Source organism: Scardinius erythrophthalmus (assembly GCF_964197995.2).
Source record: "Scardinius erythrophthalmus genome assembly, chromosome: 23".
Classification (NCBI taxonomy): domain Eukaryota; kingdom Metazoa; phylum Chordata; class Actinopteri; order Cypriniformes; family Leuciscidae; genus Scardinius; species Scardinius erythrophthalmus.
Genome location: NC_138243.1, coordinates 9063324 through 9090569, shown reverse-complemented (window position 1 = coordinate 9090569; position 27246 = coordinate 9063324). Strand labels below are relative to the sequence as shown.

At 39.5% G+C, this 27246-nt stretch overlaps 1 protein-coding gene across 2 annotated transcripts in view; it reads left to right on the top strand.

Annotated features, from left to right (window-relative positions):
• The window catches only part of rabgap1 (RAB GTPase activating protein 1), a 114278-nt gene extending 87549 nt beyond the window's left edge, over nucleotides 1–26729 (top strand). For both annotated transcript variants that reach the window (XM_081354595.1, XM_081354596.1), the window contains 10 exons: nucleotides 449–592; nucleotides 1276–1317; nucleotides 1674–1802; nucleotides 5677–5769; nucleotides 16329–16439; nucleotides 16585–16689; nucleotides 17801–17884; nucleotides 23655–23726; nucleotides 25065–25262; nucleotides 25456–26729. In XM_081354595.1, the coding sequence (XP_081210721.1) occupies nucleotides 449–592; nucleotides 1276–1317; nucleotides 1674–1802; nucleotides 5677–5769; nucleotides 16329–16439; nucleotides 16585–16689; nucleotides 17801–17884; nucleotides 23655–23726; nucleotides 25065–25262; nucleotides 25456–25578 (1101 nt within the window). In that variant the 3' untranslated portion in view covers nucleotides 25579–26729. The remainder of the gene's footprint in view (nucleotides 1–448; nucleotides 593–1275; nucleotides 1318–1673; nucleotides 1803–5676; nucleotides 5770–16328; nucleotides 16440–16584; nucleotides 16690–17800; nucleotides 17885–23654; nucleotides 23727–25064; nucleotides 25263–25455) is intronic.
• Nucleotides 26730–27246: the final 517 nt, after the last annotated feature.

Here is a 27246-nt window from a genome sequence, read left to right as displayed (position 1 = left end):
AGTTGTGCTAATTAATACAATGGTCTGTCATGAAACTCTAGATGGCTCAGGCTGATTGGTTCCTGCTGTATCAGTAGCCAATGAGCTGCTCAACCTTTAAATAATTGGTCAGCATTTGCTGTAGCACTTTCAGAAACCCTCCATCTGTATAGATCTGCTACTGGTAATTCATGTACGCTATTGTACAGCAGCAGCATGTCTTACTTGCTCACAGCAGCGTGTCGTGTGTGTGTTGGCTGTAGCAAGTGCCGTACTTAATCATCAGCAGCAGCAGCAAAGCCAAGACCAAACATATCAACATGGTCATACACATTACCAATGCCAAACACTCTGAGAGTTGTCATGACAGAAATATTTTTGTGGAAACCATGACACATTGAATAACTGGAACGTTGTATTGACCAATCAGCATCCGGTACTATACGTGGCTTCTGCCTCTGTGTTGTAGGAATGCATTCCAGACCTGTACGCACACTTCCTGAACCTGGGTTTGGAAGCACACATGTACGCCTCCCAGTGGTTCCTCACACTCTTCACAGCCAAATTCCCTCTTTACATGGTCTTTCACATCATTGACCTTCTGCTGTGTGAGGTAATATTTCATTCTTGCCTGCTCTCTTTACCCAGGTTACCTGTTCATTTGGAGTTAATGGTGTTTCCTGTTCTTTACTATCTCATGGACTCAACTTGATTTTGAACGTTTTTAACCATCTTTTATCATTTTGATATTACCATACTGATTTCTGTAATTTTATGCAATATTAACATATTTGTACAATGTTTTAGAGTATGAAAATGAAAATAAGCAAATGAAGATCATAACAAAAAAAAAAACATCACAGAATTCATCAAACCAATGCTAATTCTTACTGATGTTTGTGCTGATGTTGTCTCACCAGAATCTGTCACTTCTGGGAGGATGATGTCATTGAAGCTATTATAATGTGACGTAAATATTGAGGACAAAAGAATAGTCCTATAAATAATTACCAGATAAAACAACAATTACAAGCTTGTAACATTTCCATAGGAGAAAGAAAACAAATACCTGAAAAATAAACGCCTGAAATATTTAATAAATGGCTAGTTTGTCACAACACATGACAATACTGCAACATCTAATCAAGACAAAATTATTTTAAATTTCAACGAATATGATTTTCTTTGAAAATATTTGATCTAATATAATAAAACATGAAGTGGGCATGAAAATGTACTTGATCATAATAGGAATGACCCATTTTTCCTCCTTAATCTTGTATTCTTTCCTTTCAGGGCATCAGTGTAATTTTCAATGTGGCTCTTGCGTTATTGAAGGTAAGGAAATGCTTACGAAATCAGTTGCAACTTTTCATCTTTTTTTCCTCCGATTTTTTTTTTTTCACCAAGAAAGCAGAGAATATACCGGCTTGTGCTGTTTCCTGAAAATTAACCTGCAAAGCTTCATCACCATGTCACAGCTATTAAAAGAATGTTAGATGTAACAAGCACACATAATAATTAGTAGCATTGTGATCAGATGTTTCTTAGTGCTGTCATCCAACCCGCATAGGAAGAGAGACAATCTACCAGTGACCACCATCCCTCCTCGACAGCAGAAAATGAGCAACATTAACATGAGCTTTACTGTCTGACTCTAGAAACATTCTGAAAGGCTCTCTGTCTGTCCACAGACGTCTAAAGATGATCTGATACAGGCGGACTTTGAGGGCGCGCTGAAGTTCTTTCGAGTGCCAGTGCCCAAGCGCTATCGCTCTGAGGAGAACGCCAAGAAGCTCATGGAGCTAGCGTGCAGTATGAAGGTAACCGGCCCATGTTCAGGCTTTCAAGTGCTTTCAAAAGTATTTCATGTGATGATCATGGAATTTAATGACAGAGAATTTGAGGAAAATGCTGTTTTTTAGTGTAGTATACACTAAGTATATACTAAGTATATAGTGTAAAAATTGCCAAATGAGAGAGCATTTTTCTCTTCATCAGAGGCCCAGAAATGGCAAATGCAGTGATTAGGATAGTATGATATTTGACAGGACTCTTGAATGCACTTTTGCTGGGTGCCAGAGGTACTGAGTGCTTCACCATTTTACTAGTGTAAATGTGCTTTTCATTTAGTTCTTGCTGTGAATAGACCACACAACGCAATTCACACAGCTTTTCTGTGCTGTGTTTTATGGGGCAGAAAGAGTGTGGATGTAATTCTCTGGATTGACCAGCGGAGGACACTGCAGGGGTAAAAAAGAGACCCGTGATAAAAAAAGTTCTTGGTTCTTGTTTTTAGTGTATTATAGCATCTGTACGTGTTATTTATATATCTACTGTATTAAAAAAAAATTGTATATATTTTTTTTCTTAACAAATCATATCATCACCATAAAAAAGGAAAGGTAAATGAATACCTGGATTTACTCACCCTCATGTTGTTCCAAACCAATAAGAATTTCGTTCATCCTCTGAACCCTATTTTTTATATCTGTATCTTTTTTTCCATCCATTAAAAATCCACGCAACCAAAACTTTCACATCAACACATTAAAAAGTACATAAAGACATCATAAAAATAATCCACATGAATGGAGCAGTTTAATCCAAGTCTTCTGAAGAGATCTTATCACTTTGTAGGATAAACAGATTTAACCTTTTATTCACATATAAACATTGATCAGCGACATACATAGAGCACATCAAATATGGTAAACAGAAGCTAAACAAGCCCCCCTCTTTGGTGAACAAGCCCTTATTTTCAGTGTTCTGAGACTTTTGAACGCCACTGTATCTGTCTACCTTTGCGCTTTGATCCCTGAATCGGCTCCTCATTGCCGTCAAAACATGACTGATTGAGTTTCTTTTGGGTCTTGCTCCTTTTCCTCCAAATACAAGCTAACCTTTATTCCTTTTTCCCTCAGTCACGCCATCCCACCACAACACTGAAAGCTCACTTTCACTGCTGAGTTTGGGTGTGTTTGTGTGCTCTTTCAATACGAGGGGCCTAGCGTTAGAAAATCTGAAGCCCACGGCCCCTTCCTCGGTTTAACACCAGTCGCGATCAAAAGAGCTTTCACAGACTACGACACTTCATTTCACTGCATCCAGGCCTAATTGTTCCCCGGGGTGTCGCTGAAAACACGCTGACTGATGAACTACTCTTGACATTGAGGGCTTTTATATGGATCTCATTTCATCTGTGGAAGCATTACGGATTAAATATGGAACAGAGCCGGTTCTGTGTCCTAGAGCTAGTCAGATATGGCGCAGTGCTAAATAGAGCTCATTTACAAACCTGCACGTACCTGCGGCTCTTGCATCGGTTTCACGCTCTTCTTCTGAGAAATGGCTGATGCTGAACACACAAAACGCACTCAGTCTCAGAGAAATGGGGTCATTCGATGAAAATGAGCTAGTACTGAGCTGCAGGTGGATAAATGTGGCACGGCTTGTGTCCAGTGTGCACGAACAGAAATCCTGTTAAATCAATTAGTGCTTAGTCTTGTTGCAATTGGATAAATTAGCTTGTTCAGAGCAAGTTTCACAGTTTTAAAGTCATAAAAGTTCATGCTAGTTGATTCTTGACTATCGACATCAAGTCTGGTCCACTTTGGAGCAGATAATTACCAAGAACTGAAAGGAAGGGGCCGTCTGACAGACATGTGAAGTAACCAACACGTACGTGGTACTTTACGAATGTTCCTTGACGGAGTAAAATTGCGTAGAAGTCAGCCAATACGATTGAATTTTTAAGAGTTTAAGATCTTGTTTGGGCCGGGCGATATACCAGTAGACCTGATAAAATGGTACAAATCTGTTAACCGGTAGAGATTTTGGATTGTTGTCTCTATCACGGTTACCCTGGAAATCCAGAGTTCTGGCAAGAGCACAATTTGAATTTGTTCAGCAAGTTTACTCTGGCATTGAGTAATGATGGTCATTAACTATGCCCTTGTATCCGAGCTGCACCAATCACTTCGGGTTATCTGATATAGGCGGGCCAGAGGCGAGATGACGACAGCGCTGTGACGTCAAAGTCATTAGTTAACATTGCAAGATGGCTATGGATGAACACCAGTTGTTTGAAACGGCTTTGGCCGCTACAATGAACGAGTTAAGGGCCCTACACACCGGGACGAATATCGGCTCGCGTTATTCGCCAGCGTTTTTCAACGCGTTTTTTGTGTTCACACCCAAGCGATTTTCGCTGACGATGAGCCGAGTGAACATGCAAATTCATTCCCTGACATTAGATGGCGCTTAATACCACTCCATAACAGTTCTCTTTTATCAGTTTTTTGTAGTCGCTGTCGCGTTTGTTATATAGTTCTTTATGTTCCGACACCAACGAGACCAGCAGCTCTACATTCATCTTGCCTTGTATCTTCCTCGTCTTATTTCTTCCCGGCAGTGTTTAGACGCTACTCTGCATATATCTTCTTCGCCGTTACGTATATGTGCTCGGCAAGACCGTTTTGTGTTTGAGCGCCCCCAAGTTGTGTTTTACTGTAACTTCAGAAGCTTTAGACACGTGAGCAAAAGCGCCAATCTCATTGGTCGGATAGTTTTTGACGCAGCGTGTCAAACCAAAAAAACGAACCCGAGGCGTTTTTTAAAAAATGACGCTTTTACGCGTGCCGTTTTTCGCGTCGGTGTGCACACTCACATTGGCGCCCTTTGTTTAGTTACGAGGCGTTAAACGTCGGCGAATATCACGCGCGAAATTCGTCCCGGTGTGAACAGGCCTTTAGACTTGGCTTTTTATCTAAAAGAGGAACAATAGACGGCGCCCGAATCCTTCCTTTGCAAGAGGACGTTTTTGCTGTTTTGCCGACCAGATACGGCAAGAGTCTAATCTACCAGTTAGCTCCGCTGGTAGCTAAGGTATGGGGCTTGTTGTGATTGGTCGTAGTGTTATCCAATTGCGTGCAGTGAGATTTTCAAATGCATGCTTGGTGCCGCCCCTCGAGCTGGGCGATTTTCATTAGTCGATGCCAGACCTTTAATCTTTTGGATTTGGGTCTGGATTTCCAGGCTATATCACGGTTGCATTCATGTGACATTGCAGTGCTGCATTTTCGCAAAAGTTTATCCTTTTAATTAATCTTTAAACCTTTCCAATTTAAACTTTCAATTGATTTTAAACTGTTTAAGTGCAATAAGAAGTGAAAGAAAACTTAATTCAAAATGTCCGTTTTTGCCAGTATTCACGTAAACGCAGTTGGTCATCCTAAATTAACGTAATAGTTGGTGAAAATTGGGTTTGTGTAAATATATTGGATCTGTGCATTAGATCTTAAAGTGACAGCAGCATCATATACCTGCTGCTGTCGGTGTGCTTAATATTAATACAAAATAAAGACTTGACTGAATTACTTTTGTAGAATTAGGCCCAGTTTTTGCTTTAGTATCAAAATGATTAAGAATTGTGAAATTTCAATGTAATCTAAAATGCATGCATCGTAACCTTGTTTGCAACAAAAATGGCTATATCATGAAATACATTAGTCGTGAAATAAAATAGCTATAACGGTTATGGTCATATATCATCGACCCCTAGCTCTTATCGTGTTTTGGCTTATCGCCATTTGATCTTTGTGGACTTGTTAAACTATGCCCTGTGTCCCTGGGTTACACTTTTACACTTTAGCATATCAATACTCTCTTCTGTGTCTTTGTTTTTATATGTCGCAGATCAGTCAGAAGAAGCTGAAGAAGTATGAGAAAGAATACCACACCATTCGAGAGCAACAGGAACAGCAGGAGGCGCCCATCGAGAGATATGAGGTACATTTATTTAGAGTCTGTTTGACTGTCTGACCACATGATGCGTTTCTGTCGGATTTACACATCTGCATTCATGACTGTGCACATGAATATTTACATGGCTCTTTAGGTTGCGCGTGCGTTTGCCCATATGCGTGTAATCTAGCCGTTAGATTTCGTTTTACCCCACAATCAGAACTAGTTTTCTCTTCAGCGCTGAGCTCAAACTCATTTTCTTTCATTTCCATCCTGTATCTTGTGCCATTAGCATATGTGCTTTATGCTTATAATGAGCAGCGATGTGAAACGAGGTTACCGCTGGGCTCAGAGATGATGAAAAAATGGCCAGATGGATTCCTGATAACGGCGGCCTGCCAGTCAACTGTTAGCCTGAGCCCAGCTCACGAGGAATTACTCTGATCATTTAGGAACTGTCAGTCATGTTTGAATGTCTACACACACACACACATAGTAAAAATTCTGTTTGAATTATCTACAACAAAACATTGGCTCCTAAATATCACAATTAGAGCATCATAATAGTTTGCTAGAGTTGCCCAGATCTTGCGCTAGTTCAACGGCATTAAACTTCTAATTAGAACTGTTAATAGAAAACGCAACTACAAATAAGAAGACATTCTTACATGTTGTGGTCCAACAACAGATTGTCCCGACAAAGTGCTTCATTTCAGGAGAAGCTTTTATGTGTAGCCTGCTCTGTGGTTCTGGAAGCCGTTTGTAACAGAGACGGGGGTGTGCCAACTGCCTCAGAGAGGCCCCAGAGATGTTTCAGTAGCAGCACCACTGCTCTGAATGTCCCGGCAGATGGAGGCGTAAAAATGAAGTGATGTGATGATGAAGTCAAAAGTTCAGTGTTTATTCCAATAAGTGAAAACAAACTTTTGGCTATGCCAATAAATTGATCCAAAACAGAGGAACAACTACAAACCAACTCCACTCAGTGAGCTTCCTAACAACACTAATACCCCTTTTCCACCAACAAGAACCGGGTGCTGGTTCAGAGCTAGAGCTATTGCCAGTTCGGAGTTGGTTCGACTGACGAACCCGTTTGCGTTTCCACCGGCCAGAGAGCCACAACAGAGCTATATCTTACGTCACTGCATACGTATCATGTTGCCCAGCAACGCTAGTGCGGCAGCGCCAAACACAAACACACCAGACTTGTTCGAGATGCATCGGCTTCTCGCAGAACGATCAGCACATGAAATCAAAGCACTGCGAAAGCGATCAAAAAGCACAAGGAGTCGTATGATCTCCAAACACTCCCGAATCTCTGATTCGTCCACGCTGCTCCGATGCATCTCGAACAAGGCATCAACAATAATAGACGTTGCGTTACTATGGATGCTCATGGGTTTGCGAAAATAAATCGGCATCCAAACACGGCGAATCCAACGCGTTCGTGCAGCTCGCCGTAACTTACATAGACGGATATTATAATCGAGCTGCTATTAGCTCGACTAGCTGCTATTTAAAAATGGCGGTCACAAGTTTCTCTTCAGTATTGTTGGTCACGGTAACCCCGCCCCCAGCCCCTGACGCAAGCGGTTCTTTCTTGGCTCCGTTCTAGACCCTGCAATGATTTGGTGCTACTTAAGAACCAGTTTTACTGGTTCGGAGCTGGTGCTTTGGCGGTGGAAAAACAAAGAACCGATTTGAAACTAGGCTCTGGCTCCGAACCAGCACCAGCTCTGCCTTGGTGGAAAAGGGGTATAAGAGGCCCTCTTAAAAAGGCTAAGCTCCTCCTACTTGGAGTAAACCATTTAGTAATTAGAGGTAATAAAGAAATTTAAGAAAGACAAAAAACAAAACAAAAAAAAAACAGATTAAACAGTAAAAAAGAGAATAATACAAAAATATTAAACATTGGAAACAAAACAAACTCAATTAATTATTAATGTTTAACAATGTTTAATGAAGAATCAAACAGAAAACCAGTCTCCCCCTCACACATGAGAACAGTTATCTGTGCCTTCTTTTGGCGGGAAATAGATATTCATAAATGGTGGCAGTTACTGTGACCGGGTTTTGTCTGTTTGCTATGGGAAAATGTTCCAGTACGCAAGTATGACAATTTATATTATGCAAGTGGTTAATTTAAAACAATAAACATTTAAAGTGCATCTGAAATCAAAATTGACCCCATTTACTTTGTTAGCGCATATTATTTATTTATTTATTTATTTTTATTTATTTTTTTCTCTCTGGCTATACAAACCGTATCACACAAACAATTTCATGTACATGTAACATGTAACATAACATGTATAATATTTAACCAAAAAAGAAAAAAAAAAGGTTTAGGCTGACAGCTTATAGCGCCTAACCTTCTCACTTAACATACAAACAAACATTTAATTTACTCTATAACATCATAGTCTAACATAGAGTGCAAACAAACTCATGATTTATTTTACTTGAATCACCCACTTAATCTATAAACCTCCAATCTCTTTATTCTTAGAAGCCTCTTAAAACTACTAATGGTTTGACACAATTTCAATTCATCATCTAAATTGTTCCATACATTCACACCCTTTATGGAGATGGTCATACATCTAATATTAGTTCTAACTTTCTTTTTTTTTTAATATACCTCTTCCTTTTAATCTGTATTTGCAATCCCTTTTTTTCAAACATATCTAAGATTTTAATTGGCAGCAAATTATTATAAACTTTAAACATAATCTGTGCAATTTTATATTCTTCCAAATCATAAAACTTAAATGTTTTTAGTTTAAGAAATAAATCATGTGTGATGATCCTTATAGCCCTTTTCTGTAAAAGAAAAATTGAGTGGGTATAAGTCTTGTAAGTATTTCCCCATATCTCTAAACAGTAGGTGATATATGGCAAAATTAATGAGGAGTATAGCAAGTATAATGCCTGTTTATTCAACAAACCCTTCATTTTATTTAGTATTGCTATTGATTTAGATATTTTCATCGTAACAAAATTAACATGCCTCTTCCATCCCAATTTACAATCAAGTATAACACCCAAAAATTTAGTTTCCTCTACTCTCTCTATTTCCCCTTGCCCAATTCTTACTTTTATCTCCTGTACCTTGCAATTTCCCCAAATCATAAACTTAGTTTTGCTCATATTTAACGATAATTTATTTGTCAAACCACTTTTTAACCGTTACCATTTCTCTCTCTACAACCTTCACTATGTCCTGCAACTCTTTGCCTGAGTAGAAGAAACTTGTGTCATCAGCAAAAAGAATACTTTTAAGCGATTTGGACGCTTTACACAAATCATTCAAATATAAAAGAAATAATTTAGGTCCTAATACACAAAGTATTTTTAAGGAATCTGAGTCCATTCCATCAAATGAAACAAATTGACTTCTATTATTTAGATATGACTTAATCCAGGAATGACCAATTCCTCTAATCCCATATTTACTTAATTTTTTCAAAAGGATCTCATGGTCGATCGTATCAAAGGCCTTTTTTAAATCGATAAAAATCCCAAGACAAATTTCCTTTTTATCTATAGCTAATGTAATTTCTTCTACTAGCTTCATTAGTGCCAATCCAGTTGATTGATTAATTCTAAACCCATACTGATTCTCAGTTAGAATATTATATTTACCAATGAAACTATCCAGCCTCTTAACAAATAATTTTTCCAAAATCTTGGAAAATTGTGGGAGAATCGATACCGGCCTATAGTTCGAGAGTTCCTTTTTGTCTCCCGCTTTGAATAAAGGTAACACCTTGGCTATTTTCATTTGATCTGGAAATATTCCCTCTTTGAAGGAAGCATTGCAAATATATGTCAATGGCTTAATCACACATTCAATAGTCTCTTTCAATAACGCCATATCTATACCATGGACATCAACTGATCTTTTATTTTTGCAATTTCTAACCGTTTCTCTTACTTCACATTCGTCAACCTCCCTTAAAAACATTGTATATAGATTATTTTCAATTAATTCTTCTACCCCCTCTTCATCTTGGGGTTCAATGATGTCCTTAGCTAGGTTGGGCCCCACATTCACAAAGAAGTCATTAAACTCTTTAGCAATGTTTTCTTTTTTGTCAACCAACATATTATTTTTCATAATATATTTAGGATATTCGAATTCCGGATTTTTATTTTTCAACAAGCTATTTATAACTTTCCATGTGCCTCTCATATTGTCTCTGTTTTTCTCTAATTTGCTACTATAGTATGCCTCTTTCCTTGTTCTAAGTATTTTTGTTAATTTATTTTTATAAACCTTATACTTCAATTCAGCATTCTCTGTTCTGTGTGTTATAAATTCTCTATACAGAGTATTCTTCTTTTTACATGCATTTAAGGCAGATTTATTAAAGCAAAATTGGAAGAATGTTTATGAAAATGGTGTACAGGAAGCTTACAGTTCATTCTTAGCTACATTTAGTCAATTGTATGACAAGAACTGTCCTATGATGATATACAACGTAAAGGACAAAAATGAGCAGCAAAAACTTTGGATGACTAAAGGACTATTAAAGGCTTCCAACGTTCCTGGAGTTCTCATCCTCCGTTTTCTAATCTCTGTTGTCGGCTCAGGTGTTTTTAATTTATGGTTACAATGATAAATGGCAAATATAGGTAAATGATCACTTGTATCTTCAATAAGTAACCCTCCTGAAACAGCTGTATCCATAATATTCGAATATATGTTATCAATCAGAGTCGCGCTATAAGCTGTGACCCTGCTTGGCTTGGTGATGGTTGGAATTAAACCCAGGCTATGCATGACATAAATAAATTCACTAGTTCCCTTGTGCACTTGTGGATTTAAGAGATCAACATTGAAATCCCCACACAAAAACACTTTCTTCCGCCCTGCTATCCTGTCAAACATATGAATTAAGTGATCTTTTGTGATGTCTATGCATGCTCCAGGGGCTCTATAAGCACAACTAATAATTATATTTGTACTTCTTTTCATTTCTATCTCTACAGTAACTATTTCAAAGAGGCCATCACATTCTTTTGACATGGTTAACACCTTGTTACATTTCAAAGAAACATCAACATACAGGGCCACCCCACCACCTTTCTTGTTTGCCCTATTAACTACAAACATCTCATATCCCTTCATAACAAAATCATTTGCATTATCATCATGTAACCATGTTTCAGATACTGCAATAACATTAAACCTCCTCTTAAACTGATTTAAATAATCTACAATTCTGGGGAAGTTCCTATTCAAGCTTCTACTATTAAAATGAATAATAGACAATACCCCATCCCCATCAAAATCAAAGTCATTAAATTGTTGGTCAGTAAAATATCCACAGTTATCAGTACAAGATGAATCTAGACCTATTATAGAAATTACTTTCTGGATCTATTTGACATTCCCTTCCATATAGGCCTTCTTCGTTTTCCAAATTGCCCCATAATCCATAATGTCCTAATCCAGAATGCAGATCTTGTGTAACAACCGTTGGCACATATCTAGGCCCTTCTGCGTCGTGCTCCATGTCACTTTCTACATCACAGCCATCCAAATCCTGATCACTGTCGTCCATAAATGGGAACACATACTCTTTACATGGCATCATTATAATTCAGTCCACATCCATGCAGCACTTCAATAGGCCTAATTGTCCATCTACGATTGATACCTGGCCAAACAAACTCAAATTCCCTTCCCTCACGGTCCGTGAGTGTATATCTAACAACAGCGGCATAGTCCAACAGAAAAATGCACACGCGTATAATACCAAAAAAAAAACTAAAAAAAATCCAATAGCACAAAGTAGCCTAGATTCTGGCCTACTCCATGGAAGGCTTTGATCCTGTTTTCTTACAGTTTTCATGATTCAAACCGTTCAAGTTCATGAAGATCCCTTACTGTAATAACTTTTGCCTCAGGTGTTCCAACTTTATCAGTACTTTGCCATTTCTTGTCCATGTCGCTTGTATCTTCTGTTGTTTCCGTAGATTCCTCGCCGTTCTTGCGATTTCTGCATTCTTTTTTAAGTTTTCATTAACATAGACATTGGTTCCTTTTAACTTTTTCCCTTGCCTCAAAACACCAGCCTTGTGTTTCGCAGCAACGAAACGTATTAAAATTGCCGGTTTCGTTTGTTTATCTTGCCGTGAAAGGCTGTGGCAGGATGATATATTGTTATTCTGTATGTCAATATTGTTGCTTTTGAAGAAGTGGATCACTTGAGATTCCAGTGATTGTTGCTCTTCTATCGATGTGTCCTCACCTTCTTTTCCCGCAGCAACACTCGAGTAATTTCTATGTCGAATATCCAACCCACTTACAATAATATCATTCATTCTTGCATTTTGCTCGAGTTCATCGATCCTTCTTTCAAGGTGGTCAATTTTCCGGTCTTTTTCTTTCATCAAGGATTTTAATTGCTTAACTTCGGCCAACAGCTCGGGAAGCGTGGCCTGCTGTTTGGCAATTTCACTCATATCCTCAGATAGCATGTTAAAGGGATACTTCACCTCTGGGAAGATGAATGTTTATTTAAAATAGGTCATTTAAGTAGAAGAAATGTGGAGAAATTTTTGAATTTGGAGCTTTCTAGACTGAGAAAAGCCAGAAAATGTATTTTTGGCTTATGTGGATGAAAGACAACAACTCCCAGAATGCACTTGCTTCGCTGCCTTAGAAGGCCACGCCTACCGGTTAGAGAGCACAGTTGAAAACAACAAGGCTAGCCTATGTAAGTGATGAGTTTGCCAGGGATTTAGAGACCCAAAATGTCCGGGATTCGGCTTTTGCGTTCTACAGTCGCCATTCATCATGTTTACTGTGGCGAGCAGGACGAGGCTGACGGCCGCGGGAGAACGGCGCGAGGCCGGTGGCTTCATTACTGAGACGCGCCGGGTCTCGCATCTCTCACGGAGGAGCGGGAATTTTCTTAGCAATGTTAAAACGCACATCAACCGATCACATGTTTAGCGTTCATGTAAACACTACAGTCAGATTCACCGATCGGAATTAATTCAGTTAGATTGAAACGAGAGGTGTGCATGTAAACAATGAATGGCGACCGCAGAACGCAAAAGCCGAATCCCGGACATTTTTAACAGTCTCGCCCGCCGGACAAGTCCGGGAAAAGGAAGATGGTAACCCCTACTTACTCAGCTTTCTCCTATTATTCAGCTTTCTCCACAGAACAAGAGCATGCTAGCTTAGCTTCCAAAGAAAGACGGCTGATACTGTGTACATTCTGTGAGTGAGATCCCACCCTGTATGGGCGGGTTGAAAACATGCGGAACAACGCCATCTACTGGCTGTAGTCTTTAGCCTCTGGACAGAAAATCCTCCGATGACGCAAAATGACGAATTTTGCGTCATCGGAGGATTTTTTCCAGACAAAAAATACATAAATCTCTCCTCTCAGGGGGATATGAGGGGGGAAAGCATGGTAATTCGAAAATACTACAGGTTTTCTACTAATACAAAGCTTAATGCTAAATCCTGAAGTAACCCTTTAAGTGATTTGCGAATCTCTTCCATGTCCTCGTCGAGTTTTTTTTTATGTGACATTCTTCCGAGAAATCCAAGCTTGATTTTTCTAATAGTCTTTGTATTTTAGTGTTGTGATTAGAAGGTTATATTACTAGTCTTGTGGTGAAAAATTAATCCGTGCAAGTTAATACACAGAAAAAATTGTTTGCCGTCGTAATCTTTAATCAAAGTCTGAAAAGTTACTTCCGGTCTGGAATGGCGTTCCTTCTCTGATGATGTAGGTTTGACGGCTTGGGTTGGGAAACGCTTAACATTGCACAAAATGATAAATCTTGACTGTAAACTGAAGCATCGAGTCGCCCGCCTACTTTGATTTGATTGGTCATCTCAAATATTCTGACATTGACGAGCAGTGACAGACCAATGAAGCTCAGATAAACACACACACACCCGCCCTGTCCTAATTTTCTGACGTGCGCTCTGCTCGGCCCCGCTGCGGATTGAAGATGAAGAACGCGCTGAATCTGTTTATAACAAGACTGAAGTGAACACAAATTTGTGTAGCCTACACTTAATCACAAATTTTTAGGTGGGCTTGGCAGAAGTTTGGCTGAAGCCCCCCTTAAAGGGGCCTAGTGACGCCTGTGTGACGAGCTGCTCCTAACATTTACCACAAAGCACAACGCATGATGATATACATGGCAGTCAAAACCATAGGCAGAGATTAAAGTTGATTCAGCCACTTACTCTAAATTTCTTGCTGACACACCAGCGCCTGCGCCCATACCCGGTACGCAAGTTTTGACAGCTAGTGAAGTGATATCAAAGAACCATAGCAAAGAACAGTCTGAACGTACCAGAGAAATGGTGCAGCCCGATGGGGAGTGAGGGTTTGAAAATCATTGTTGGTATGTGATGGTAATACTGCATTTAAATACATAGAATTTTGGATAGGCTAACATTATATTTTATTACATTTTTTTCATTACCCCCCAAACTATTATTTTCATCTCATCTAGTGGGCTCGGACCCCCCCCCCCCCCCCCCCCAATACCCTCGTAATTTGAACTGTGGTTAGGGGTTTGGGTTAGACATGGTGAGGACAGAAACAACACTAAACAATACACAATCAGTGACACACACATATCTGCGTTAACTGGTGTTAAAATTTGCGCAAAACAGATAATGTGTTATGATGTTAGTATGAAAAGTGTATGTATGCATAGTATGTTCTCAGTCCACTGTCATAATAAGAGTCCTTTTACAAAATAAGAGTCTCTAGTCACAGAGCCTCACTGTGACACCGTTCTTCGTAAAATGTACAGCGCACAGATAAACATCGGGATTATAATGTGAACAGTGTTAAAAAATACATTCTACCCATTTTAAGTTCGTCAGCCTTTTGAAGGTCAAACAAGTGAGTTGTGGGAAAAACGGCGTCTCTTTGACACAGCAGCAGCTCATCCCGGCCTCGTTTTCCGTATTCCGTGTTAATCGTGTCGTTGTCCAAACGAGCCGTTCGTTGTAGTTCTTGGAAAGTGGATTCTGTTAAATAAAATATCTCCCTTTGGAGTGGACTTTGAGCTTTTTAACCTTGCAGATCTTTTTTATGCTCAAACAGCAACATTACACACAAACTAAGGTTTAAAGGAGAACTTGGTAACTTTTTTAACTTAATAAAACTGTCTAGAAATCATTTGGATGGTTAAACAACCTGTTCTGGTGATATTGGTGACTTTCCCCGCTCCCCCCAGCGTTCCCAGGCGGAAAACCAACCTTGCAACTTGGAGACTACCGTCCCGGCAAGATAGAAATTGGAAGTCTCGTGAGAAGCGAGAATGAGAACGAGAACGAGCGCGAAACACGAATTGCTTTACGGCAATTCGACATAAACACACACGCATGTATGATGTATTACCAGATTACCCACCTCGGTAGACATAACTCCACACGATACAGTTGGCTTGCTCCGATCAAAACAAACGCACATGAGCAGCGGTAGAGAGGGGGAGGAGGCCGCCGCAAGTGAGTTTTTTACGGCCGTGTTGTGAAATATACGCCCCCCCACAGCTGTAGGGGGAGCTCGTGGGGAAAACATGCGACAACAAAAGGGAAAATCAGCGAAGAAGTGACTAGAGTTCGCTAGAGTTGCCGAGTTCTCCTTTAAAAGTGGAAAAGCATAATACTGTAGGACCCCTTTAAGGGACAGCAGCTTAATAAACCTGCTGCTGGGATTTTAATGTGAATCAAACAACAAAGGACAGATAAATCTTTTATAAAGATTTTTATTTTTTATTTAATTTATTCAATTTATACAGTGAAGACTGCAGTGTTATTTTACATTTGATTACTTTATTCAAACTCTGTACCTGAAAACTACTGTTAGCACAACCTGAAAACCTGAAAAGCACTGTTTATTGCTTTTATTGTTTTTATTTGTGCCATTTGTATATGGATTATTTGTTCGGATTTTATTACTATGTAGGCTACTTGTCTTTACTATACTTATTTTTATTAACAAATTTGAACAAAGATAAATTTCTTTAAATAATTTTTGGATTTGTTTTAGTTAATGATAGTTAATGTATTAATTCCAATGGTTTTTTAAAAGTTTTTAAAGACCTACAATATGAATATCGAAAACTTTACATATTTATAATTGTATTCCTCTTGTATTAATAATATCAAGTTAAGTCCACTCTTGCACTGAAAATGCACACTATATGTTGTATTACCTAAATTCAGTCATATGCTCCACTTAAATACATAAGCTTATAAATATTTCTGTGCATGTATTATAACCAACGCCTTTGTGAGATCAAGGAAACGGTTATATAATGTTAACAGGTTTGGGACTGTTACAGTATGGCATAAACACACATACACATGCACAATACAAACACACACTCGCTATTTAACAGGCTCTTAGTACAATAGCCGGAGGACTGAAAGTCCAGTCAGTGTGTTAATTGCTTTCTGACATATTTCCCTCTAACTGGTCAATTTTTAATCAGGTTTCTTCTCCAAGGTTCCTTGTATTCCCAGCACAGTTAACCATTATAGTGACTGTCACAAGACAATGACTGAGTCACACACCCGCTCACGCTCTGTGTCTGCCCTGTAGAGAGAAAACCGGCGGCTACAGGACGCTAACATGCGCTTGGAACAGGAAAATGACGATTTGGCTCACGAGCTGGTCAGCAGTAAGATCGCCCTGAGGAAAGACCTGGACAACGTAAGTCTTTCAGGCAGTTTGCCACTTTTGAGGGCATTTTAAAAGTTTGTTCTCATTGCAGGTCTAGCTTTAGCGGTTGGTGACATTCACACATGCCTGTGGCCTCTGCTGCAAATGTTAACACACTCTGTCCTTTTTCCTTCAGGCTGAGGAGAAAGCTGACGCGCTCAACAAAGAGCTTCTCATTACTAAGCAGAAACTGGTGGACTCTGAAGATGAGAAGAGACGATTGGAGGAAGAGTCTGCACAGGTCGGACACCTCCACTACCATCCAAAACCTTCCTGTACTACTGGTCAAAAAAAAAAAAAAAACTGAGTTAGATGCGTTCCTGGGTCAACATATTTTGAATATCTGGGTCTGAAGATTAGTCAGGTTCTGCATACTGAAGGTGTTCAGAAGTGTTGAACTATTCTTGGTGTCTTTTTCTTCACTATACACTCCAATTCACCCATTTAAAAATCTAAAATAATACATATTAATTATAATACAAATAAATATAATAAATAAAATACATTTTCTCACACCACCTGAATGCAAAATATATGTAAAATATTTTTTCTAAGAAATTAAATTACCCATATGCTTCAGAAATAGCTAATGTCAATGATTTCAGCTATGTTTAAAAAAGTTGAATTGCCAAATTCCCAGTGAAGGACTACACTACCCATAATCCTCAAGTGATTTCCACCAATCAGAGAAGTCATTTTACCATGAAACGTTTGTGTGGTGCTTTCTCAAAGAAAATTACATTTAAAAAGACAAAATCACAGATTAAGCTTTATTGGATAATTTATATATATATATATATATATATATATATATATATATATATATATATATATATACAATGAGGAAAATAAGTAAATGACATGTGAGGAAAATGACAATTTCAGACCCCTCCATGATTTCCAAGTGGGAGAACTTGCAAAATAGCAGGGTGTTCAAATACTTTTTTTTTTTATTCTATAAGTTATATAGCTATATATATATTCTTACATTGGCACAAGAAACATAAATTACGTATGTCTTTTGTTTGGTAGTGTATTTCCCAATAACCCCATAATATGATTACATTCATATATTTTATTGATGTCTATATTTTGGATGGAGTGTTATCAGGGGATGATCCCTGGAGAGGGCAGACTCACGGTATGCTGGATTTGTGCTAGAGTAGATTACTCTGGCGCCTCTGAGACAAGTCTTACGTTAGTACAGCCTGTGGACATAGTTGTCCTTAGATAGACAGGAGATATGTCTCCCAGAGGGGACACTTGGGTCAAATATAGTGTTGTTGTGAAATGACGGATTACTTTTTAAGCGAAAAAGAGTGTTTAACTTGCATCTACGTCTGTGTTTTCAGCTGAAGGAGATGTGTCGGAGAGAACTGGATAAATCTGAGTCTGAGATCAAGAAGAATGGCTCCATCATTGGAGAATACAAACAGGTGAACACACACACACACACACACACACACACACACACACACACACACACACACACACACACACACACACACACACAGTCTCTCCAGTGAGCATGGTCTGCAGTTTCTATTTGAGATTGCTCTGATTCTAATGGCCTTCTATCACTATAATAAAGACCAATATCCCTCCATTTGCTGCATTAAACCCTAAATCAGTTTAAATGTCCCAGTCTCTGTCATATCTCATCTTTAAACACCCCATCGCCCTGTTAAATTACCTTCACAAAACACTTAACTGAGACTCTCTATAAATGCGCATCAGTTTTACAGTAGGGTTTTCTCTTGCCCCTCCAAATGTTTGCCTAATTTATTTTTTACTTTATTTTTATGTGTGACTTGCAGTGCTTTCAAAGTATACATTTTATCAGTTCATGCATTCCCTGGGAATCAAACCCAAGACTTTTATTCCCAAGACTTTCTTGAGCATGTCACTATGTCCTTGTTATCCCTATACCGTTATTAGTGGGCTCTTTACCTTTTACTTTTGTTTCATGCATCATAACTGAACTCGTCCTCAAGGAAAAGAGCCCATTAGTCTGTAGCAGACTCCCTACAATACATCTGCTGTTTTTAAGGGACCAGGCACTGATGGTGTGCAGGCACACATTTCATCATTTTCATCTTTTTCTTCTGTTGCTGCTCCTGGCTGGGAGTCTATGGCAATGCTTTGAACCGGGTAGTTAAAAGTTTGGCACAATGATTAGGGTGGGTTTCAGTATCCCAGCTGGCAAGTGTGGTGTCAATAGCTGCTTTTCCACCGTCGGGCCAGTGTGTGAACCAGGGCTAACAATGTACCGGGCGGGAACAAAAGCCTTGGATCTCGAGCTGCAAGGATTTATGATTTATGACAGAAAAAATGTTACAGTGGCAGTTATGTTTTATTTGTGTCAGGAGTGCACATCAATCATTCTGAATAAAACTGTTATTAATCATGATCTTACATAAAAAGAGAACACATACTTATTCAGTCGTGCCTGCTTTCATTTATTTATGATCACAGCAATGCACATTTAGAAAAATATCGATCAAATATGTGTACATTACATCACTTGCACATCATTTTCAATCAAATTAATGCGATTCACAATTTTAAACTGATTCACTTTTAAAAAATTTGTTGCTGCTTCTCCTTCAATTGTTTTTTTAATCTTTACCAAAACTGGCTCAGACCAAAATTTTGAGTTATGACACTTTTCTACATAAAAACCTAGCTGGCAAAGACACCAAACAGAAAGTGAGGCAATAACAACTGTGATGCATATTGACATAAAATATTAGATGTATTGTTGTTCCATTAACATGATAATACCGTTACATTGGTTGCAATGTTCCCTAATGGACAAAAGATATTGAGCTGTAAATAATGGTAACTAACTTTAAATGGCTTTGACCACACAAATCTATTCATCCTTACAATGTCCAAATGTTGTGCTTGGCCTCAGCTGCGTTTTATTGTAGTTTTGGCCTTTTTTGACACATTTATTGACAAGTGAGTAGAGGGAAGGCAGGAAATGATGAAGAGAAAAGTGCAGAACAAGTTTTGTAAGCCTGTGCATGTTTACCAGCCACTAAGCCATGGCTCCAACCATTTCTAAGTCTTACATTTACATTTCCCCCCAGAAATAAACCAAAATAGCTGTTAATAGAGCACAGTAAATAGACCAAAGTGCTCAATATGCTCCTGTAAACATACAAGTCCAAACTGGAGCAGTTGAACATGCTTGTGTGTGGATAAGAGCTGATCTGATGTGTGAGTGTAGAGGAGAGGCTGGCCTGAAAGTGCTGTATGAGAGCATCTCAGTAAAAATAGTTGAGCTGCTGTCCCTGCAGAGCTCATTTTAATGGGGCCGCTGACAGCGTGATTCATGGTGGAGCATGATAATGGTGTCCTTTGAGCTGAACCAGCTCTCTCTCTCTCTCTCTCTCACACACACGCTCTTACAATGAGCATCAAAGGCCTGCAGGTATCATGCTGGACAGCTTCCCGGTGTGAAATGAACACACATTCACTCATTAGTGTGAGGAGGACAGGTTTAACACATCTGCCGTGAGGAAAAAACAAAGCTAGAGCAAAATTCCAATTCTGTGAAATGTTTTTTTTTTAGGCCTAGTTCATTTCAGACGTCTGCACAACTGCACAAATGAATAATTGATTCACATCTGACTTGGCTGTGCATCACAAAATGTGTCTTGGCTTTAAGTATAAGTCTCTGTTTGATCAAAAATATGTCCCATCCATCTCTTCAGTTAATGAGTAGCTCGGACTTATTCTCAAAATGTAGATGCAATCTTTCTATTAATGCTTGTCAATCAGCAAGAATAAAACCTCTGGCCTGTTAGTGTTAGAGACATGAGTGATGCCTCAGCTCCAGAGCTACAGCATGCTACTACTTTTCTAAGTGATCAGGCTTACAGTTTCGTTTGGCGGATGACAAGAGAGGCGGAAAATCAATGTCACTTGATGTTGATAATTAATAGTGGAGAGCAACATGAAGTTTTGGGAAGATAGGAGAGTGGAACACGGGGCAGAGTCAAATCTGCATGAAAACTATGGCAACACTTTATTTTACAGTGTCCTTGTTACATGTACTTACCATAATAATAACAGTAAATTATGTATAATTACATGCAACTAACCCTCAAACAAATCCTAATCCTACCCTAACCCTATAGTAAGTACATGCAGTTGCTTAATATTACTCAGTACTTAAATATATAATTACACTGTAACAATGACACCTTAAAATAAAGTGTAACCAAAACTATCAACCAGCATCAAACCTAAGCCCTGGTTTTACACGTACGCTAGGCTATGCGTACAGTACGCTTGACATAAATTTCCTGACACAAAAAATGAATCAGCACTGAGCTTGTCCCATTTTACTACGTAATGCAAGACAAATAAAAGATTTTTAGAGATGAAGGGATTATGTTTTGTTTTGCTGTAAATTAACCACATAACGTTCAACTATGCGTAATGTAAACCCTCAGGAGACCACAGACGGTTGTAATTACATGTACTGCATTAAGTAAGGGTTAGGGCTAGGGTAAGGGTTAATCTCATTTCTCTGTCTTAACCCTTCCCCTTCCCCTACCCCTTTATCTGCGTCTTCCCCTTGCCCCTCGATACCGAGTGAAGGGGGGTAGGGGGAAGAACGTTTCTCTAAGAAATGAGACGCCACTCGATTACCGTTTGCGTCATCTTCCCTTTCCGCTAGCTGGCTGCTACGTCAACAGAGGCGATACGCGTTGACATAAACAAACGAAGATGCCGTCGTCTCGGGTTGTGATATCGATTGCCTGGTCTCTCTTTATCTTTGCACGCTTGTGTGCCATCAGTCAAAGACATTGTTTCATTGTATTTAACGGCGGCGCCGGCGACACCATAGCTAAGCAAAACATTAGCAAATGGCAAATAGCGCATAGCTGCTAGCTAGCGGTTAACTTGCGATTCAAAACAAAAATATTACAATTAAAACCGCTTGAATATTTTATTAAAAGTATCATAAAACACGAGTGTCATTAAACTGCTGAAAATACTACATTTGTGCGACTCACTTCTGGGAAATTCCTACCCCTCTCTTTCAAGTGTGGTCCTCCGCAAACTTCGTTTCAAGGGCTATGTAGCCCTACGCCTTGGCCCCAGCCCTTAGTCAAAATGAGAATTGGGACACCACTTCCCCTCACATGAACGCGCAAAACCGAGGGGAAGGGGTAAAGCCGCTTGTCCACCAGCGTCTCGATTTCTGACGCGACGCCAAAGCCCATTCATTTCCTATGGAACTACGTCAGGCAGCAAAAACGCCCCCGCAAAGCATGATGGGTCGCGTCGCGTCGATTTGGTCAACAGCGGCGCTGCAAAAAAGTATCTCGGTGGATACTTTATGCAAATGAGAGCGTCAAAACGCGGGGCAGCAGCCAATGGAAACTCGGCGGCGAGAATTTGTGTATGGGCGTTGCTATGGTTTCATATTTAAAGTACATTCCCCCAAGCAGCGAAAACGTCACAGGCGTCGCGTCGGAACAAAAATTGATCGGACGCTGGTGGACAAGCGGCTTAAGAGTAAAGCCGCTTGTCCACCAGCGTCCGATCAATTTTTGTTCCGACGCGGACATACTTTTATGTACTTTAAATATGAAACCATAGCAACGCCCATACACAAATTCTCGCCACCGAGTTTCCATTGGCTGCTGCCCCGCGTTTTGACGCTCTCATTTGCATAAAGTATCCACCGAGATACTTTTTTGCAGCGCCGCTGTTGACCAAATCGACGCGACGCGACCCATCATGCTTTGCAGGGGCGTTTTTGCTGCCTGACGTAGTTCCATAGGAAATGAATGGGCTTTGGCGTCGCGTCAGAAATCGAGACCCTGGTGGACAAGCGGCATAAGGGGTAAGACAGAGAAATGAGACGCAGCCTTAATGCCCGACGAGGTGTCCATTGTCAGGTATTAATGGACGACGGCGAGGCGTATTTTCCATAGACTGTAAAAAATTAAATAAAAAGTATGATGTAAAATGACAGAAACCATCTTTAGAAAAAATAGTTAAGCGTAATTCGATTTTTTTATAGAGGGTGTGGTTTATGACCTATACTACACCCTGCCACCAGGGGGCGATCGAAATGCTTTGGCACTTTTCAAGACTTGTGCAGCATGTTTGGTATTTTCGGGCGGAAACATTTGTGTAACATTTAACTTACCGTTTAATACTAAGGAGGGCTCTAGCCTCCAAAGGACTGGACTAGGAAAGACACAGCCTCTCTAGGATACAGCCTTGCATTTGAGAAGCACCTATTCTCAGTTTAGTTTCACTGTGGCTTATCATAGTATGCACACACTTCCGAAAATTTTTTTAGTTCTCTTTACACTCAGCTAGCACATGCGCCTTGAATTTCCGTGCACTAATTAGTTTGTCCACAAGGTGGCAACACTGACCCAGGCTGTTGTTTCACTGTCTAAAAAAGAAACAGAACATCAACAACAACAAACAACTGATGATTGCTTGTGTGAGATATTATCTAACTCTAGTTTAAACAAGAACAAAGATATTTTTGTGACTTCTGGAGAGGAATAGCTCAGACACTGGTTAAGAATAAATTGCTGTGTCGAGCACCTGTGTTCGTTCATGATGTTAAATGGAGTACACTTTGAAAGGCTACATATTAGGTGTAAAGATACGGTTTTATAGTTGGGGCTCTAACCACTGTGTCATGGCTCAGATGTAAAACAGAATTCCTCAACTTTAATATTCTGGGGCTGCGTCATCCTTGCTCATTCATTCATTATTCATTTGAAGCTACATTCTCCCTGATGAAGAATGCATGTTTAATGAGGGTCTTCACCAAATTAAGCCATGCTGAGCTGCCCGCATTGATCCAGCGACACGTGCGAAGGAGTGATGCCCGGTTGGGAAAGAATGCTTGAACCCCATTAGATTTACAGTAGGTGAGGAACAGCGCTCTGTCTGAGACGTGCTCCTCACCTGAGCTGTGTGGCGCGGTTAGTGCACTTCCTGTAAGAGGATGCTGGGAGTTCACTCACAAAGAGGGGAAATGTGATATCCTGTAAGAGGAGCGATAGATGGAAAGATTGTATGTTCCAGTCATGATGATTGACCTTTTACCGTAAGCCTCGTTCTCCATCCTCTTCTTGAGCGAAAAGCATGTGTAGCGCATTGGTGTGAGCCAGATCGTCACTGACCCTTGACCTCTGTGTGTATGTGTCTCAGATCTGCTCTCAGCTCAGCGAACGACTGGAGAAACAGCAGACGGCCAACAGAGGAGAGATAGAGAAGATCCGGGTGGGTGATGACACACACACACACACACACACACACATACACACACACACACACACAGACAGACAGAAGTCCATAGCTTGATGCAGGAATGTGTTGATTATGGCTCATTACTTAATATTATTGCTGCACTGCTATTATAAACATATACAACATCCATACTACATATTTAATCTAGAATTTAGCACTCACTGTGGCATCACACATTATAGAGTAGATTTTTTTTAAATCCTAAGGGAAAAAAACAAAGACTACAGGCAAAAACATTGTTTTTTGTCATGCTCTGGTTAATTTTGAGATGTTGGGCTATTTGGTCTTCCATGTTGTTTTAGACTAGTGAAAGAAAACATTCACACTACACCTTTATTGCACTTTATCTATTTGCGTCTGTAGATTTAAATGACAAGACAAACCTTTAAAAGCTATTTTCTCAAACGAATGAACAGACTGAGCCAGAAATCTCCACTTTAGTAGAATTTCTGTACACAAACATGTAGTTTATTCTTTTAGTCCTATATGTATTCTGAAGGGGTTAATCATGTCATCCGCTGGATTTGAGATTGCATTTTATTCCTTAAAAACATGGGGATTTATTTTCTGGAATGATAAAAAGGATAAATTCAAAATCCTCTCTGTAAAAACAAGAAACAAGACTTTTGAATCTGGCTTTATCCAGTGTTCAGGTTTCAGTTCTTAAAATATATGCAAGTTTGTGCATATTTAATTACATAATGCCTCATTTGCATATTTAAACATAACATTTCAGAAAACGTGTAATACAGAAACAATGTTTGCGATTCTTAATGGAATTAATCAACTTTCCCCTATTCACCTGTGATATGTCACCTTAAAAAAAGTATATAGAAATTATTGCAAAAAGTGTTTTTGGCTGATTGTACTTTACCATATTTCATAGCTATATAAATATATACATTATTATTTAGGTAATATTGATTTAGCAATTGTCTAAGACAATAATATATACAGTTTATCATCATTATACCATAATATTTGATCATAGAATACTGTGATCGACCAGTCAGAAACAAGTATTCCAGATCAACGAGTAACAATATATCAATAATATCACCCTAATCAGACTCTAACGACAATTAAATCAAATGTAACACACTCTCTTCCTTTAACTCATTTCGATATGTAAATGATTTGGTAAATAGGCGTCTAATAAGCAAGATAATGTACGACCTGCGCCTCATTATTGCTTTGCTGATTGTCCTGATCTCCTGCCGGGCTTTATTTAGTGTTAATAACCAGCCGAGTTATGTCTGTAGTTTGATCATCTCCAGGCTTGTGAGGTTTAACGTGTGTGTGTGTGTGCAGATGAAGGTGGAGGGCTGTGAGAAGTGCAGTATTCTCTTCAGTAAGGAGGGTCGTCTGAAGGCTCTCAGCGCTCCTAAAGAAGGCAGTGAGGAGGACATGGACGAGGAGAAGGAGGCGCTGAAGAACCAGCTGAGAGAGATGGAGCTGGAGCTCGCACAGACCAAACTACAGCTGGTGGAGGCCGAGTGCAAGATACAGGTGCGCACTCACACACACACCACAGCTTTCAGTGTGTTTACTGGCTTTAGGACATAGGGGAACGTTCAGACTGTCTTATGATTGGACACAGATACACACACACACACACACATTGTTTGAGATAGTCCAGTGGTTAAAGATCTGGTAAATCAGGGTCACTTTGAATAAAGCGTGAGCTGAATGTCTTCTTTAGGATCTGGAGCATCATCTGGGTCTGGCTATAAACGAAGTCCAAGCAGCCAAAAAGACGTGGTTCAACAGGACGTTAACCTCCATCAAGACTGTGACAGGAGCGCAAGGCAAAGAGAGCGTCTAACAGGGCCACATCATCATCATCTCCCCCGCAGCCGGAACAGTGCGAACAACATGACTTCTCTCTCTCCTTTTATTTCCTTTTGTAAAAACTTTACTTCTAGGGAACCAGAAGTAAACACCCCCATTTGAAACACAAGTACTTACTTACTGAAAAACAAGACTTTAACGCTAGTGTTTCTACTACTGATGTTAACAAAGGCCTGGGGCGTATAGCTGACTGAACTGTCTTCTGGGGGATATTAACATTTCTGTCTACTGACCTACTCAAGACTACTTGCACAAACACAGTCCGAGTCAACATGAGGTACGTGTGCGGCCGGAAAACTAGCGTGACTTCCGTTATTGTGACAGGAGACGTGTTGATGGTGTGCATGTGTACGACTGAGGTCCCCTTTTATTGTACAGTGTGTGCGTGCGTGTGTGTGTGTGTTGGCCAATATCGTGGTCCTCTGAGGAAGACTAAAAACAGGATGTAGACAGGTAGCACACTGTACAGTGAACGTTTAATTAGATTCCTCCTCAAACCACTAGCTGGCGCCCTTCTGATATTAGCGAAAGCAACTGGTATATGATGGGATGCAGGCATTGTGAATATGAAGGGCTGCTTGTGTATCTGAAAGGTTAAAGGTCGCTGTTGATCATGGCTAACAGGAAGCACTTATGCAGTGAGCACGCGCTCTGATCGGAAAGCACATCTGCAGGTAACGGAACCTGTGTGTGTGTGTGTGTGTGTGTGTGTGTGTAACGGACTCTCTGAGGGGAAGGTCTTTGCACCTTACAGTCATATTTATATTGATATCAAGCTTGCTCGAGTTATTGTCGTCGTTAAAGAAGGCCCTTGAGCCTCTTAAGACAAATAGGCCGTTCTAAAAGGCACTGGGTTGTAAATAAAAAAGCATACGATTTGTTTTTTTTGGGATTAATTTTATATTTCAACTATTTGGTAACTGTACTAATGTTGCCTAATTGTACTGTGCTACAGATTATTACTCATGTTTTGCTTTTGTCTTAAATTTCAAACTGCTGTCTCATCATTACATGCCAAATGTACCTTTTACCCAGCATTACATGCGTGTGGACATGGTAATAGTGTAGGATGCGTTGTATACTTCCATGAATTTCAGTATAAACCTCTGAACACGTGTCTCCTGCCGTCTTGTGTCTGTTCTTCATGTAGTTGAGTTACGTCTTTGGCATTGCTAATTGTTTCCTGGACTCATTTAAGACTTCAAAACATCAACATGAACAAAGTTATAACAATTGAAAAAAAAAAAAAAAATCAGCTTATGTCAACATGCATGATTTGTTTGATCACATTAAAAAATAAAACATTCTCTCTCATTACAGAAATATTCTCATTAATAATTTAAAGATGCTTGATCAACTGAACTGGACACTAACATACATGAATATTTACATGCGGTGTAATCAACACCGACTCCAACTTACTGTACCACATGATCAATTACAACAGGACTTACTGTTATCAGACACCACAATCTGTCATTTAGTAAGAATCCATTTTAATTCTTACAATCCCTAAACACAAGAAGAGGAAGGTATCTTTTATCCAGGCTGACATTTGTGTGCGTATAAAGCCATTTAAACGCTAAATTAACCAAATTACAATTCATTTCCATATTAAACATGGCAACATCAGTAAAAAGGG